At 39.0% G+C, this 18,562-nt stretch overlaps 1 protein-coding gene and 1 long non-coding RNA gene across 3 annotated transcripts; one reads left to right on the plus strand and one right to left on the minus strand.

Moving 5' to 3' along the window:
* Positions 1 to 1,207: 1,207 nt before the first annotated feature.
* On the minus strand, positions 1,208 to 14,116 carry znf395b (zinc finger protein 395b). 2 transcript variants are annotated; one of them, XM_088286952.1, is made up of 10 exons: positions 13,956 to 14,116; positions 9,986 to 10,167; positions 8,523 to 8,698; positions 8,330 to 8,442; positions 7,243 to 7,442; positions 5,531 to 5,631; positions 5,101 to 5,386; positions 4,130 to 4,225; positions 2,885 to 2,991; positions 1,208 to 2,258 (listed from the first exon to the last, which is right to left on the minus strand). In XM_088286952.1, exons 2-10 carry the CDS (start codon positions 10,109 to 10,111, stop codon positions 2,147 to 2,149), a joined length of 1,317 nt encoding a protein of 438 aa, XP_088143078.1. In that variant the 5' UTR covers positions 10,112 to 10,167; positions 13,956 to 14,116; the 3' UTR covers positions 1,208 to 2,146. The 2 variants fall into 2 exon arrangements, with proteins under 2 accessions (XP_088143078.1, XP_088143077.1); XM_088286951.1 differs by having other exon boundaries at positions 5,101 to 5,389.
* LOC148316807 (uncharacterized) lies at positions 13,963 to 17,359 on the plus strand. The gene is made up of 3 exons (XR_015840248.1): positions 13,963 to 14,145; positions 15,424 to 15,517; positions 16,647 to 17,359. It is a non-coding gene; the product is annotated as an uncharacterized LOC148316807 (long non-coding RNA).
* Positions 17,360 to 18,562: the final 1,203 nt, after the last annotated feature.

Raw genomic sequence — 18,562 nt, forward strand, 5'->3', positions numbered from 1 at the left:
CTAGCTGAGCTACCACGCGTGAGGATGTTACGCTTCCTGTCCCTTACCTAACAGGTTTTGTGTGGGCATCTCAATAATGGCCCCATCGTATTAAATATTTTTATTTTCATTTTAAATGTGCCTCTGAAATTGACATTGAGTTTGACACCTGTCTTAATTGGACTTGCCCAGATTGTTAATAGGCGGTGTACAGGTGACCCCTTGCTGTTTCTACTTCATTATTTAAAAACAAAGAATCAAATATTTATCTTTTTTAGTTCCCGACAACTCATCCAAACTGCATCGCTTCCAATTCAGACCACCCAAAAAACGCTGCTTGACGGTATCCGGGAGTATTTACAGGTGAAACAATACTGCCCTCTAGCGTCTGAGAACATCAGCATGCAATAATGTGGATTTATTTCCTTTTTAGTTTTTTACTGCAATCACGATGAGATTAAAAAGAACAACAAACCATTGGCTCGGAAACTCTCTTCTCTGTGTAATTAGATCCAAATGACATAGTTATCTCCTGGAACTTTGTTTCCCTCCTTTAGAAAATTATAAGGGAAAGTTTTACCAAAATGACCGACTAATGATTTCAGCTATTGAATTCCCCTGGGGAAAAAAACAAAACAAAACAGATTAACTATAACAAAGTTAGCACGTTTGGCCTGACTGCTCGTAATTGCTAAACCCTCACACTGCGATGTTCCAGAAATGAAGTCAAAAGTCCAACTGTGGAATGCCCCAAGAATGGAGCGACTCATTTGTACTGAGGTCAATGGAGCTGGAAATGACCTGGGCCTGTCATTGGAAGTGTGGAAAGGCAAAGGAGTTTTAAATGACATCATCTTAATGTATCGTTTAAGAGCAGAGGGGAGGAATTAAAAGTGCATGTCAGCCATGGTCATTAATGTATGAAAAAAAGTGGAGAGAAAAAAAAAAAAAAGGGTTTTCTCCTCCACTCGCTGCCACAGTCATTGTTTTACATCTTAATAGTGTATTTTCAGATGTAATGAGAAACGTTGCACCCGCATGTGTGCATGTTCCTTTGCACTCGCATCTCATAATGACATTTGTGGATACAATGTAAATTGCAAACAATTTTTAACATTAAATTATTGTTGTAAGACTTCATAAAAAATGTGTATAGAAAAATCAAGAATAAAATAGTTTACTATTTCTTTTGTGGATTGTCGTGCAGAAAAGAAGCCAATGTCTCAAATTCTCCGTGTTTTTATTTATTTATTTGTGTGACAATATACTGCATTTCCTTTTTTTGTTGTTGTTTTTTTGTTCGTTATTGCTTTTCTAAACTCTTATTGCCGTAAACACTCCAAACAACCGTCAACGTCGGTTGTTTGCTAACATATTGGCAGGAAGAGAATCCATTTTTTTTTTTTTATGGAATTAATTAGTTAAATGAAACCAAATGTACTGTAGCTTATTCCTGTGATTTTATAATCCACGAAAGTGCCATAAACATGGAAAGAAAAAAAAAAAACGAACACATTTAGGCTTAACGAGACGTTAAAAAACTTACAAAATACTCGTACATAGTGTAGCTCAAAGCGCACAATATAACATACATCATAAACCACTGGAAGAGGATCGGATTAAACAATCAAGCAATCTAAAGCAGACTAATACTGTACAGCAAGGGTCACGACGGCTGTAATTATATGACCTTTGGAGAGTATCGTAGGCCGAGTATGTCACATGATCAACGTCAGTCAACAGTTAGCACCATAGCAGACCGACAGGTAAAAAACATACACGAACCTTCATTACCCAAAGGAACAATAAACAGACAAATAAAAAAAAATGGCCGTAGGAATCAGAATCATTAAATGCGACCCCGAAGAGATTAAAAATCGATGCAGTCGTTGCGGAACTTGAATTCAAACTGTTTTTCGTCATTTATTTAATGAGTTGCCCTTTCGCTAAGTAGCTGTACTTTCCCATTTAGATTTGAGGAATTCAACCGTCAGCAGTTTATGAAAGAGGTTCTATGTACAAAAAAAAAAAAAAAGATATAAAAGTAAAGTAACGTTTTTCTCAATGGCTGATATACATACACAACATCCTCTTTTATGATAAAATTTAATTTTATCATCCATCCATCCATCCATTTATTCATCCATCCATCCATCCATTGTGCTGTTTAGTCAGGGAACCGCTGGCAGGCTTTTTTCCAGCGACAGGCAGTGCACCACTGGTCTTTTCGCTCCACTCCGTATACCTTGCGACACTTCTTGGCCTCCCCGCGACCTTTCCTGTAAATGAAACAGTTGAAGATTTTTCATTTAACAACAATATCCTTGTAAGGGTGGAATAGGACAAATGACTTTTAAAAATTTAAATACGACCACTGCGTTTGGTAATAACCTGTACAGAAGAAGCATGGTGATTGAAAGCTGTTGTTTAAATGACTTTTTTTTTAAAAAAATAAATTAAAAAAAACTCAAAATCTTTAATAAGCATTCTTGAAAGTGGTGGTACATATTTACCAAAGCAATATTTAGATCCCGAATGAGTTATAGACGTACTTTGTGACTAATGCAGTTTTCAACATCACAATGAATCTTGTCACCAAATAACTAAAAATTTAAATAGTAAAGTTACGTGTGCTGCAGGGTCGTAGTAGTTTTAATTTGAGATTCATCGATCCTCCTCCAGTGTTGGACCATCTCATAAACTGACATAGCTAAATATATATCTTGCGGCTACCAAAGAGAAAATGGGTATTGACTTTTCCGCTGAGTCTTTTACGGCGTATGTCGTCATTTGGCATGAGATGTGTTTGGACAGCGTGAGGCTCAGTACCGTTTAAATTTTAATGCCAGGCGGTATATGTCGATGAAACGGCGGCGGACGCTAACGGAGATATGTGGCGTCTCACCTGAAGGAGCAGTGAGTGCGCGAGGGCGACGCGCTCATTGTCTGGAGCCGGTTCTGTTGCAGCCACTGCTCCCCGACGCTGACAGACCGACAGCGGGGTTTCACCATCTAGAGGAAACAGCATTTTTAAAAATTTTTTATGAGACAACACCCCAGGATCAGAACGTGGCTGTTAGATTTTTCGGAGGCAAAGAAACACAATCAAACAACTAAAACAGATTATGGACTGTCGCAGTCTCCATATCAGAAAAATGATGACACTTTTTCATTGTCTTGAGAAATTGGAAGACAGATTTCTCTTGAAATACTATTTAGTAAATCACAGAATAACCACAAACTGTATTTCTTTTCCACATTGCTTTGGGCACTCGTTGCATGAAAATTACCATTCAAGGACGGCACAAAACTGCCTAACAAAAAATACAATGTCTTTTTTTTTTTTTTTCACAAAAATCAACTCAGTGGACCTTTTTAATATTTTTTTGAAGTAGTAAATGAGCGCAACTAAGACATGCCATCTGCCATCTAGGATTCGAGCCCTGAATATTCGCGATTCAGCACCAACTGATTCGCATATTTACAGATGAATTGTATTTTTCATTTTTTTTATTTGTTCACATTTTGGATTATGCCTGTTTTTTTTAATGAATTGTTTGCTAAACTGAAAATTAATCAAGGGGAGTGTGTGACATTTACAATTACCGAAACATTTTTGCTAATGTTTGCCATTTGACACAGTGTTAACATTAATTCAATTATATGACTTGGTTAGACATTTTGGTCTGTAAATATGTTTACCTCGCTTTTGCTGTATGTGTCAGGTTTACAGGCAACTTCAACCAGGAGTGACGGATGAACAGGTGGGAGTGTGTACTTTAATGAGTTAGACGTAGCAAGGAATCTCAGAATGATGCCATGACCCATATTTATCACTTGTTGCTAGGCGTGATTTGTGGAGTTCAACCATAAATGATCCCAGTAAATACATTCAAAAGGCAAACTACCCATGAACAATGGGCCTAAAAGAATAGGTTCGAGGGATTTTTTTTTTTAGTTATTTATTAAATAATAATAATAACCATAATGGCATTTGTATACAATCTCACCAAATCAATAATGTTATGCTATATTATTAGAGTCAAACTAAAATAAGACCTGGACAGATATTTAAACATACACGTACACATACAAATATAGAAATATTCTGTTTTCATCTACAAGATACATTCATACTGCCAAGACACACCTGGATGTTATTGTGGCCAGAGGCCGTAGTGGGCGTGGTCAAAGTGTGGCACCCTGGACTTCTTGGGGCCGCAGGAACCTGGGCGGGGCTACAGGCCTATAGAGAAGACACCATATTAATGTCCTAGATGGAATTTACGTTGTACATGGCCACATCAAAAATGAGAAGTTTGATGGATTGTTCATATTGCAACAACATTACTTTGAAATTTTAGGAAGAATAGTTTAGTTCTAGCTCATCTACATCCAAATAATAACACAAAAACCGTGCCTCTCACCAGTGTTGTCATGCTTTTTTTCTTTTTCATTCTACAATGTACTTATTTTTTTTTATTATTTTGTTTGGACTTTTTTTTTTATTTATTCTGTGAGTTGTAATTATTTTCAGAGCAGGTTTGCTCATTTTTACTATTCTGAAAATGTTTCATTTGAGTTTAGTTGTTGTTATTTTTAGTATTAGTTTTAGCTTGTTTTGTTTTTTTTCTCAATATATGGAGTTTTTATTGAGTGCAAGATAACAAATCAAAAAGTCAGATAATATTTTATTTAATAATAATATGAATATAATATTGTAATATTATTATGTAATATTATGTAATAAATTAAACTGCAATTCTCAAAAGACCGTTTGACCTCAGTTCTTCTGTTTCGACATACAAAAATACCGGAATAAACTCAACTTGCACGATTAAAATAAACCCCGACAGTTCATGCAATTATATTAATTGGCAAAGACAAAAATAAAGTACATTTTCGCCATAATTAAAGTTAGTTTTATAAATTTAAGAAGAAGAATTTCAGTTAGTTTTTCCAATCTTTTCCATTTATTTCTTTTTTGTTATTACGTTAACAAAAAAAAGATGTTTTTTCAGTTTTAGGGACCCCCCGAGTCAACCAGGATAGGCCCCAGCTCACCCGTGCAGATATAGACTGTGCGTGTGTGAATGTCTATTGACTGTTCTCCAAACTGACCTGATAGAGATGCTCTGAATGAATCTGCCAGAAACTGCTGGGGGCTGACTGACTGAGCAAACTGGGCCTGCTTGTGCCCAGGCCGGAGCTGGAATTGGACCTTGGCCTGTGTGCGGGCGGGATCTGAACAGCCAAACCAGTTGGTAAGCTGCACGAGGCCCAGCTGAGAGGCGATGCTTGGCCCAAAGCCTGCTGGGCAGGAAGTAGTGCAGTGCTGGTGTCCACCGCCTCACAGGATATCTTAGTGAAGTAGAAGTCCTCTTCTCTCTGCGACTGATCTGACCCACTGCTGTCAGGAAAAAAATTTATATTTTGCTGTTAGCAGACAAAAACAATTGTGGCCCAGATATCAAATCTTAAAGAGTTTCATCACATTGAAGGGAATCCAGATTCTACAAAATGTATTGAACGAGTGAAGAGACCAACTCACCCCAAATGCAGCACTCGTATATGTCTTTTAATTCCGACAGAGGATGTGAGCACCTTGCCACAATTGGGCCACAGGCACTTGTACAAGCCTTTGAAAGAGCTCTGTGACAGAGAACGTGGAAAATGTTAAGTGAAGGCACAGTATAGCATCATATGCTTACTATATGAGATTTTAAAATGTCTTTGACTGATATCTAATTTTGTTTGATTATGGGAAACATTTAAGTATGAAAAACATACCCAAGAAATAACAAAGGGGGCAAAACACTTTTTCCACACCACTGTATAAAGCAGGGGAGGGCGAACTTTTTGATTGGTGGGTCACAATGGGTTCTAAAATTTGACAGAGGGGCCGGTCCAGGAGCAGATGGATGGAGTGTTTTGGTAACCTCATCTCATCCGAGGAAAGAAAATACATTTAATTTTAAATAAAAGTGAAAAAAAAGCATTACAACAATATATATGTCTATGAAAAACCACAATATTTAGACAATAAAACATTATCAAGGTTTATTCATTTAATTTTTTACAAGTTCGGCGGGCCGGATTAAAACGTTTAACGGGCCGCATGAGGCCCCCGTGCCGTAGTTTGCCCACACCTGGTATAAAGTGAGAGGTGTTGCCGACAGTCAAAGAAAATGCCAAAGACAGATGATCAATAAATCATCAAATACCGCAGCACTCCCCAGATACATTTCCAATATTAGATGGGTATGACATCGGCAGAATCTGATTGGGTGCTTAGTTTTGAGTAGCTGCCATGCCATCTTGCCGGCGATCTTGGAAAACTACTTCAGAAACGAGTGCTTGTAATGAGAAAAGCAATACTTCATATGTCTCAAATGAGCTGCACATTTTTCTCTTTGATTGCGTTTGAATTGGTTGAGTGGTAACAAAAAAAAATGGTTTGGAAGAACAATAAAATGGGAAAATAATTGAGGGACTCCAGCGTTTTTGCGAGCACTCATCTCCACACTTTCAACACAATAATGCCGAAGAACTTTAATAAGCTTGCCGCAAGCATTTTGTGTCAGTCTGAAAAACAATAGCATTGATCCCGTGACATAAACATATAATAACACAAATACTTGAAGAATTAGCTCACTGATAGTGTAGCGCAGGACTCCCCAAACGGCTTTTGTTGCGAGAGCATTCGTGGCTTGCTGTCCATTTTTTAACAGCATGCGGCATTAACTAAATTATAAAACTGCTTTTATTAAGCTTTATTCTCCTATTAAATTTCCACAATGGGTGGGAGGGCAGAAGAAATGAAGAAAAAGAAATGTGATCACATCTTCTAATTCCTTGTTTTCCACAAATTAATATTTTAATTTTTAACTTCCTAACGCTCCAAAGAATGTCAAGTGTGACTTTTTGCCCCACTTTCTGCTCAGTGTCAAGGTTAGCTTTATACAGATTGCTCTTGTTCTGGTTTTGACTCTGGAGATGTGATTCTTTTGCTCAGTGCCGATCTATTCTAGGGTGATACAGGGGGAAAAAAAAAAATTCCTTGACTTTCTACTTCTGGTGAGTGTGAGTGGTTGTGTGGCTTAATATATTATGCAGCCTGTGAGTCTGCCTTTCGCTGGGATTGTCACCAGCTCCCCGAAAGCTAAATCGCTCTGGAAGATGGATGAGAATTGCAAGTGGCACTCTCACACTAAAAAAAAAAAAAAAAAAAAAAAACTACAACAGTGGTGCTCAAGTGCATACCTTTAGCTTTTTGGCATTAAGCTCCTCCCCCTGCTCCAACTCCATATTCAGGCCTTCATCTGGGCTGCTGTCCATCTCCGGGACGGATAGCGAGGGGGCCGGGCTCACGTTGCCGGGATCCCAGCTCCAGTAGCCGCTGCTGCCGCTGTCGGAGAGCTCGCCGCCGCCGCACTCCATGTCGGCCGATGGTGAGGGGCCAACTAGAAGAGAAAAGATTCACAGTTTAGCTATTGAACCCAGTCGAATTTAGAGTTGCACAGCTTCAGTGTAACAGTGTATGTATTTGCAGCTTAGTTAAAGGTTCCAAGCCATCAAAATTCAATAAAAAAAAATAAATATCTAAATCAAAAAAGTTTTATACGGTCTCTCCCGCCGATTGTGGGTGGTTCTGGAATGTATCCGACACAAAAAAGGGGGGAAAATATTTGATCGTTGAAAGAAAACATTGCAAAGAGTGGCCAAATCCAGCAGAAACTATAAAAATGAGCGGTTATTAAAATTCCGCGTTAAATTTAGACAGAGTGTACTCGTACGAATGCTCTCTTGCTTTCTTCTCTGCCCATCCTACAGAGAACAGCAGGTGTCCCGCACGGGTGCCAAAGTTGTTATGTTCTTCTCTTCATCCAAACAGATTCATCACATTTTTTTTCCCCTTTTGTTCCCACACTGTTCCTTGATTATTAATATTTTATTTACCACTGAGCCAACGTCTATTTTTACTTTGCTTAAATGATAGTTGAAAAGGGAAGCTCAATTGCGCAATTTTATTCATTTACGGTAATACTTAAAAATAAAAGTGAGTTATTTAAACGCTTGAACTGGCAGTAAGTAGCTGACTTTACATTACGATTGTTCCACTCCAGAATTTTTAATGGGAATTACTCAATGTAATGCAATGGTTTTTTTGTTTTACAGTTTTTGTGTTCTCCATGCTTGAAAAGGTTTTCTTCAGGTACTCCAACTTGCTTCCAAATACAAGCATGCAGGTTAATTGAAATGGAATGAGGAGTTCCAGCCCACCCCTGAGGACACGCGCACAAGAATATGTGGTGAAAATGTTCAATTCTGAATACCAAGTGCCACAGACCTGTTCCAGTTTCGGTCTGCGGAGGACTTTGGACCACAGGGTTACAAGACAGACTGGTCAGGACCATGGCCGCCATGATCTCATCCATCTCCACTGACTCTGGGCTACGGAAACTGGAGACAACAGATCTAAGGTTGCAGTCGGACTCTTAAACTCCCTCTCGTTAATTCTCACAGTGCAACTGATCTCTCACCTGTATGCAGGCTCTCTTGCTGATACTACGAGTGGGTCCATTGCAGGGGCCCTTGTTTGCAAGGGAGCGGGCCCGATGCTCCAGCCTCGCTCCAGCCCACTTTGCAGGTGCACTGCCTTGTTCTTGTGAACATTTCGGTCCACAAACGGATCTTGGATGCAGTTCCTTGCGTAAATCTTCACAGGAGGTTTAAAGGTGAAATTCCAAATGAGCCGTTGTTTCAATGAGGGTTCAATTCAAACATTACACGTATATGCCGGCAGTGAAGCGAATCGTGAAATTCCATGAGCCATACACCGGTTATTTCAGTTAAGCTGATTACATAAACCTCCGAATCGGAGTATTGCTATGGACACAAAATAAAGCTGTTGAGAAATGATTTCCTGTCCATCTGCGGCGTCCTGCCTGCAGACAATATGGCTTACAATGTAGGCAGTATGAAAAGGCAGAAAGTGCCAACCTCTGACTAGGCAGTAACAGACCAAGAAAGGATGATCCCATTTGTGTGAGATCACCTCCGTTCTCTTCAAGAAGAGTTATGACTGCCAACATACTCCCGTGAAGGAAATAGAGAAAATATACACTTGCACAGTCGAATGAAATCCAATACAAGAGCTGCTTTTTTTTTTTTTTTTTAATATTTTTCTTCTCATAAGTGCAGTGATTAACTCCTGGAAAATACACCATAAATCAACTCTCCATTGAAATAATAATACATATATAATCGAAAAATCCAGTGAGGGGCGGTTCAGGCTTTCTCTGCTGGCCTTACATGACCAAAAATCAAGAAATTATGATTATTTACGATCAAAGTTCATTTGATTTTTTAGGTGAGAATTTTTATCCAATCAGAATTCCGCAAGCTCGTGTTGCCAGGTAGATTTCATGATAGTAGTGGCACATACTATTTGTTCAAGGCCTTCAGATAAAATCGTGCAGGTGTCTGTGCTGTGTGAGTGAAAGGGCTCTTAGAGTTGATAGACGGTTGCGATAGCCAATCAGATCACAAGTTGGTGACAGTAAGGCCTTACGTTGAAGCTGCGGACATCTTGTGAGTCATTACTCATTTGCGAGAGGGCATCGCTATGCTGAATCAACAAATCACCAGACAGTCTTACCCAGCGACCGATAGAAATTATTTCAACCCGCAAATGGAGACATCAGTAGATTTTAATTCTCACTCCGAAGGAAGCGATGTTCACGCCCACACACCCAGACGAACGACGCATGCGCAAAGCCACCACTGGCTAATTTAATTTTAAGGTCAGAACGGCTTGCTCAGCTTTTTCAAAAACAAGCCTGAAATGCTTTACTTGGTTGTTTAATTGCACACTTGAAGGATGGGTAGGTACTCCGAAGACAAAACTATTTGTATACAAGAAATAAAAAAGACATTTTCCATGTTGTGTCCCCTTTAACGTCATTAAATAGAAAGGGAAACAGATCTCAATGTGTCTTCTCACCACAGTGTTGTGTCGCATGTCTTGTTTGTCGATGGCAAGCGTGTTGGAGACGCATGCCTGCGGTCCTGCCGCCGCCGGTCCGCCTGGCTCGGATTCAACTCTGTCCTTGGATCTCATAGCTGCCATGGTGCTGCTGCCGTGCAGTGCGGGGACTCAGCAGTCAAGCACAGTGTCAAAACTCCCTGTGGGTGACACACCACAGAAAGCGTGACACATGAAGCAAACAAAAACATTTCAAAGTGAGCGTTCTCATTTTGTATCCACGTTAATGAAATATTGTCTCTGTGCTTTCACTCTTTTGTTCAAATTTGTCATCTTTTGTGTCTAATTCACCCCAGCAAATTAAAACTGATTGAAAAAATTATTTAGATTTTTGGGACAGTTAGTTCATATTTGCTGATCATTTAAAGGGGAAGTGAGCCCAAAAATTTTCTTTTCATGAATATGTTCTATGCAGGCCCACAAGTTGAACCATGGCACCCTGATTAATATTGCGTTTGCGGAATATGAGTGAAGCAGTAAAAGAAACCTGTTTTAGCTATCTCAGGAGGCGGCCATTTTGTCACTTCTGTTGACGTAAAATGACATTACAGTTGCTCAGGGATCCGCTTCAGATAACAGGCGAGCCCTGAAAAGTCATTACCTGACCCTTGAGCAACCGTGATGTCATTTTCAGTCGACAGAAAAGACAAAATGGCCGCCCCCTGAGATGGCTAAAAACAGGCAGAGATTTTGCTGCTTAACGCAATATGAATCAAAATGCCATTTTAGACAAGTGAACATTTCATCGCAAATCATTTTTGGGGGTTGACTTCCCCTTTAAGCATCATGAAACAGATTTCATGAGGTCAAAATGACCCCAAAGAACAACGATGTGTCCAGGACAATGAAAATATCTTATCATCTTAATTTTATGTCTTCCCAGATGTCCGCAAGTCGTTAGCTGTCAGCCGTTGTGAATTGATTTCCAATCACTTCTCAAGTGCTGTGGTAATTGTTGAGAGGTTGTTGTGTCATCTGAAGGAACGGCTTCAATTTTGAGTACCGCATGTTAGAAATAATCAATTTTCTGTAACATGCATAGGCTATAGAAGTGTAGTGTTATTTCCAAGTGAACAATGTTATTATTTATTTATCAACTTGAATTAACAGACAAAAAATATACATTCCTGATGCCATTAATATTTGTGTGTGCTTAAAATTCAAATTTGTTGGCTACATTCGTCGCGCGAACGTCTCTCAATTTCAATTCCGAAAAGGCAACCTGCCGTTTTTAATGCCCCTTATCTAAATTAGCTCTGCGGTCAGTCATTTGATGCATGATTCTCTTTCCAGGTTGCTGATTACAATATGCCTGATGCAACAATGAGTTCACAACTTCACATCAATATTAAAAGAAGAACGGAATGTACACTACAAGGTGAAACATGTCTAATCATTAAGCAGGGTCACTTGCATCACCCCATGCCTTGCACGTTAAACCGCACTTGCACAGTTTGGGATTTTTTGACTTACCATGAGTGGTTAACTTTTTTATTTGTGTTAAATGTTACTCAAAACATTGACTAATTAATGAAGATTTTATCATGGCAACAGTTGGGCAGGTTATGGATTTAGCAAGTTTACATTATTTACAGTTGTTATGGGAAAATGTGTTTTGTGTTGTGAAATATTTAATAATTCAGAGGTTGGATCTTGACATACTCCAGCGGTTCTTTTTTATGAAACAGGAGCTTGTTGTATCATATGTCGTCAGGAGTGGGGGTGTGGTGCTTACATTCCCCACAATGCAACTCCCGAGTAATCTTAAATTGACCTTTTCTGCTTCCCAAAAGTAATTTGAATTTCACCTTTGACCTTTAACTAATCTTCTTGTTGCAAATGTGATTAAGTTCTAAAGTTCATGCTTGGACAAGTCTGATGACAGCACTATGACAACTCAGTGTGTCCACTCACAAGTTCTGCCTCAAGCAACAAAAAGGCAGTAAAAGTGACAAATAATGAGAAATTCATGTGTAAAATTTATGGTGTGCTCCTTTTTACTGAGTTTATATAACATTCTGTGAAAGAACTTTTGTGGAAATACAGACCTCCCTCTCCCCCAAAAAATGATCTACGATGGATATGATTTTATTGGAATGAGCTAATAAATGCGATATTACGTTTGGTCTGCTGATGTTTATTGACCTAAACAATTGGATGATTTAGCCCTTGTGTGATTTTCCAACGCAGTAATTACATCATAATTTGAACTTCATAGCAGGAATTTGATGAAAATCAGATATCACAGCCAAATGTAATAGCTTTGAGTAGTTCTCTCCAAATACGTGACAGGCAACATGTTGAATAGATGTCATCTGATGAATTGTTATGACCTATCACCACAAGGGTGAAATGGGGCTAATGCTGCATTAACTGAAGTGGGAAAAAAGAAATTTTTAAAAACAGGGACCATATAAATGAAGACGTATTGTATTGTATTGCACTTTCTTTTCAGGTTTGGCATAGTTTGTCCCTAATAACTCAAAACTATTTAGGTGCTCAAATGCTCAATCTCTTTATTTTTTTATCAAATGATGATATTCATCAATTACTTTGTATCTCACAAGAACCCTTTGAAGTTAATAACAAACTTGGATTCATTGTCAAATATGGAATTGAGTGTACAGAAAAAATGGTTGTAAAAGATTCATACATTCATAGAAAGAAAACCTATTTCTATTATTTTCAAAAAAGGGCGTATTTTGATTTTTTCGTGGCAAAATAAGGTATAATATTATACTGTTGCATCTCCAGTAGACCAGCTGTGGTCAGCCCTAAATGTGCCAAAAAACATAAAATGACTTGTCGGCTCAACCAAACTCCTACTAAACAAGAATAAACATTCATTTTATTTAATTTCTAAACAAGTGCAAATTATTTTCTAAAGTTATTATCGACCTCAACACAATAATCAATATAAGTAGCAGTAATCTGCACCGTTCACTGCACTGTTTCATTTTGCACTGCAGGCAGCTAACAGTTTTAAGGAATTATATGAAGGAATTTGGTCAGTAATAACATATTACGATGTACGTGCTAGGGTGATGGTGAATTTTTATTCGAATTCGATTGAATAGCATTTAGGAGAGGCTACTCCTGTCGTTTGCCCAGCAGTTCCTTCGAATTTCCCACCTCCTTGTGTGTCCCTGAATGCAGCCTTAAACCCGAGACTGCCAAGGCGTTCCACCAATAATATTCGAGTATGCGTAGTAAACAAGCGCTATAAAAGTGGGCGGGCGCCTCCGCCGATAGGCTGGCCGCTCGTTTCTCGGCACACACCCCCTTTCTGACAACGTGTTCCGACACGAGTTTCGCCGGGAGGCGCTGTGCTGGACGACGGGATAGCACCGAAAATAACCGTGTTTTCACGCTAATACACTCATAAAAAGGCACGCAACACATCAGATCACCAGCGTGGCAAATGCCATGTCGATTAAAATGGCAAAAGCAAACGAATGTGTGTCAATATTGTGACTGAAATGAAGTGAAATAATAACGTCATCAGCCAAACCCCCGTTATGCTGATCAAATGCAGCTCGAATTAGAAATAGACGACAATCGATTATTTTAAAAATAAATGCACTGACATTCTCATCACATACCTTGCATGTTTGTTTACATTCTGCGGCAAATTCGACGCAGTTGCATACACAAATTGTATCTCAATGTGGAAGACAAGTTCAAGTCTATGCAAACCCCCCTTTGTTTATGTTTTTGTTTTTTTGCACGAGTCGACGCCTAATCGAAGACCAAAATTAATATTTTGCATTGAGCCAGGCAAAGTTACACTACATCACTGATCTCCACCCGGCAACGCAACCCCATCCCCTCCCCCCTCGGACGCGCAGCTTAAGCAAAACAATATTTGCACGCACCGTGTTCAACCAATCTTGTCCGGTGGAAAAACAAACATTCTTATTGTACTTACTCGTCGATCGAGCCGTCCTTTTGTTGCTGAAGCGGCGGTCGTCGCCTGTCCCGCCGCTCGCTGGTCGTCAGAGTGCCGGGGGAAGGAAAGGAAGGGGGTTGGTCTGTGGTACGTGCGTCTACGTGTGGCTGTTTGCTGGAGCAATGCCGGGCTGACAGCTGGCCACGCAGCCCTCATAGCAGCATACGAAGTACGGCCGTAAGGGCTTAGCTTGGAATCATTACATATCCGACATAGTTGAGTTTCAAGATGTACAAACCATGAAGATACATTATTATTATTATTATTATTATTATTATTATTATTATTATTATTATTATTATTATTATTATTATTATTATTATTATTATTATTGTTATTGTTATTATTATTATTATTATTATTATTATTAGTGGTAGCAGAAATAAGTGGTTTCCACAATCTGATGTGGAGGCCATTTGCAGCCAGCTACATTTTTTGTTCTTTTTTTTATTACATGCAAAATAAATTCAATTAAAAAGGTAATAAAAGTTTAAAGGTTGCAAGTGATGACACTTTTACATTTTTTGTCACTACAAAATGAAATTGAAATTTGCGACAGTTAACACAGTTACTCAATGAACTTTTGTTTCTAAAACTCTGATTTATTTTTATTTTTATAGTATTATCTTGCCAAATGATATTGCGAGCCCATCACGTCACAGTACACTCTATGAACCGAACAAATATTCAACCAGTACAACACGCTTCTTCTAATTCGCGTGCTTACAGCGGCTGTGGCAAAATGTATGTGACGTCACGAGAAACCATCTATTCTGTCTATGCAAAGTCATTATTGCTCTATTGTGACTCTGAGATGTATATACAATAACTACAAGTTTATCATTACAGTTGTAGTACAGAGTGCATCACTGTCTTAAAAATAGTGTTTCTAACATTTTGGTCGTCTTATTTATATGCATGAGAGTATTTGAATAGAAATGGCTCGTCTTAGTCCCGTATGGATAAAATAAAGTTTGAGAGCATCAAATCGGAACATAGCAGCACACAAGAATAATATCTAATAAAAATATTATCCATGTACAGAAAGTTAGTGTAGTACAAATCACTATTGCAATGGTAATCACATTTTACCTATTAGTATATGCAGCATACTGCTATAATGATCAGAAATGTCCATAGCCTCATTCTAAATTCTGAGCCTATTTTGTTTTAACTCAACAGGTGGATGCACAGAATATGCAGTCCGTGCGCCTTATGCCACCTAGTGGAGGAAAATATAATTGTTGTGCGTGTCACTATATGTAACTAGAAGAGATAGATGGACAAAGATACAATATTTGTAGTAAATGCATGTATTTTCTGGGGGGCAGGGGGCTTATACCCTCGCACGTTTGAGCATACCAGTGTTTAGGAAGCACTGCATTAGCCTGTGCAGGTGTATTTTATGCTGTGCTCCACCCATGTATTTTCTATATATTCTCCTTAGGGTCACGGGTGAGCTGGAGCCTAGCACAGCCGGTTTTGGGTGAGAGGCGGGCTCCACCTTGGATTGCTTGCCAGCCAATTGCATGGCACTTGCTGTAAGTTTTGATCAGTGAATGACTAACTCAATGTTAGCATGTCAGCAACTACGAGGATTATTTGTGCCTTTAAAACCAATGCTTGAAATATTTCCCATTGCATATAATACTCATTATTTCAGGTACTCATTTTCTATCCCCGCAACCTCGTATCATTCGGCCGAATGTATGGATAAAATGTACATCCTGTAAATGAGCTCCCAGTAATTTGTCTGCCCTTTTATTCACCCCATAAAGCATGATGAGTTGCCCACAGGGAGATCAAATGCGACTGACCTGAGTGTGTGTGAGAGAGAGAGACTGAGAAAGAGAGAGAGAGAGAGACAGCAGATTAGTGTCGACTGTCTGCACCCTCTCCGCCAGACATGCAGTCAGCAGGGATTTTCTGGTCTGAGCACGGCACTCACAAAGAAGGCGAGGAAACCAATCCCAGTCCCAATCTCATCCCTAAACCAGACACAATTGCTTTGGTTCAGTGGGACCGTAATGACACCCACTAACATTAGACAGATGACAGTGATGTCATTTCCAGATGATACCGCGGAAGATGACATTGTTTGCATTTTCAATTATCCAATTGGAAAAATGAAGCGCAAATGGAAGCTGTTTTAATCTTCTTCATAGAAGTTAGTGGTGCCGTTATCGTTGTAAATTCCATATACATAAATTGAGGACATAAACATCCATACTTTATTCGCCACAATAAAAACTAATGAACAAATTTAAATCGAATCCTATAGTGTCATCTTTTGTTGCCTTTGTTACAAGCAATCATTTTCATGTTAACCGCTTGAGACTCAGCAAGAGTGATGATAGACACAGAACCACAACGCAGAGAAGCAAAACTGAGCCCACCAACCTGGATCCCCTCACGACCTCAACACCTCGTCTGAGCCTGGAAATTCAGTCCATAGAGGTTGGGAACAGAATCTTTGACAAAGGGAAGCTTTTTCCATGGACACGCTTGAAGGCCTTCTCCAAATCTACAAAGCATCGAAACCCGGGTGCAGCTTCTAGGACTGTGCTGAAAGTAGAAAGCCGGTCCACTGCCTGGACAACAAAAACAAATTATCTTATAGTTATGTTAAAAAAACAAAATAAATCACACAGAGAAAATATGTCATTACAGTCGGGGTTCCTTTTTAAGGAGTCGAGGATCCGCTTCAGACATGGATGGAAGGAGAAGAAAATACACCGCTCCAAATCTAGGACTTGAGATTCCATCAAGAACAAGGACAGACTAGAAATGAGATTCGGGTTTTACTAGTGTTGCGCTATTAAACGTGTTTTTGTCTATTTCCTTTGCAGTTTTTTTACAAAGTTGTTCATAAATGTGTGTATAGTGCCGACCCGCTTTTTGCTCTAAGATGTACAGTGTCATGTGGAGGAATAAATTGTTACTATTTCTCATTTGAAATCAAAATGTAAAAATAGAGGATGTCGTGCAAAATATAATTGGACTATTGTTTATGAGTTGTACTGTAAATCGATGTGCTTAACTCATGAATTTACATTTATTTATTTATTTTTTTTAAGTTTCAGCATGCAATAATGCAATGCAATATTTCTTTGGACTACAATATATGTATGCTATATTGTTTCAAATACATGACCACTAAGGGATAAAAGTATTATTAGATAAAGTGCAAATGAACACGAGGGCGGAGGGCCAGATCCGGTCCACCTCATCATTTTACGCGGCCCGCAAAAGCGAATTATGTGCATCGACTTTTATGTTTCTCGCTTCAAAAAACAAAATTGCAAATTGTCTGCACTTGTTGACTTTTGAGATATTTTTTATCACCAATTACTCTTTTTAAAATAAATGCAATACTATTTGAACAGCCATTTTATTTTTTATTGACCTCTGGTTTCAAACGAGTTACTCACCAATTTAATGCAAGATGTGATATGTCACATTTTTTGGATGTAAGTGACAAAAATGAGTTTGACATCCCTGCAGCAGAGCCACGGAGGGGAGCTAATATTTATTTGTACATGCATACTTATACTTTGGTAATTATTATTTTACATCTATTTTAAACCATCTAAAAACAGAGCCTCAAACACTTGTGGCCTTCCCCATAAATTCCTATTCATCCTCACCCCCACCTCCTCTCCTTCCAACTTTATGTATAGTCTCTCAAAATAAAAGGGACACGCTCCCCAATGGCGACGTCCGTGTGTGTTTATTTTCTCGTGGCTTGACTCAACATTAGCCGTTAGCTTGAAGAACCGATGCCAATGAAAGCATATTCCAACCAAGAGGAACAGGTTAGAATCATTCAAGGCAAATCCGTCCACCGAGTGACAGGTTTTTCGTCGCAGCGAATGAATCACTTGAAGCCTGCTCTTTTTCGGCGTGACATGTCATTCTTTTGCAGCATACAAATCAGTCAGTGCAGAGTTAGTGGGTGTGGTCTTTCACTGACTAACTCAGTGCATGTCATCATTTCGCAGCAAACAAATCAAGAGTGACATTTATTGAAGTCGCTCCTTCGCCAATACAGAATGCGTCAGTGGTTATTCGGGATCTCATTTGTGATCCTCTATACCACAGGTGTCAAACACAAGGCCCGGGGGCCATATCTGGTCCTCGACTTCATTATATGTGGTCCAAAAACAGCAAATCATGTACACCAACTCCCTGTTTCTAGCACATTTTCTTTACTTTTAAAAACATTGAGATATGCGATATTGCCATTTATTTGTTACCAATCCTCCCCGTTTAAAATAGATTGAAAAATTGTTGAACAAACAATTACTTACTAGGTTCCGATTTCAAAACTGGCTTTCGATCTCTTTATTGTGTATATGTGATCATGTAAGGTGATCAAACCGGATTAAAACGTTTAATGGGCCGCATGTGGCCCCCGGGCCGTAGTTTGCCCACGCCTGCTCTATAGCTAATGATAATGCTAATCTGTTCCGCTTTTACGGTGCATGTTTGTAGTACAGCAACAGTCGCCTGGAAATCATGGCTCTTCCTTCAGCCTTGCTGTGAAGTCAAGGGAAAAAAATTTAGTTTCTGAGCAATGTTACAGT

The sequence above is a fragment of the Idiotropiscis lumnitzeri genome, chromosome 21 (genome assembly GCF_059441095.1).
Source record: "Idiotropiscis lumnitzeri isolate Australia: NSW breed Sydney's pygmy pipehorse chromosome 21, RoL_Ilum_1.0, whole genome shotgun sequence".
Classification (NCBI taxonomy): domain Eukaryota; kingdom Metazoa; phylum Chordata; class Actinopteri; order Syngnathiformes; family Syngnathidae; genus Idiotropiscis; species Idiotropiscis lumnitzeri.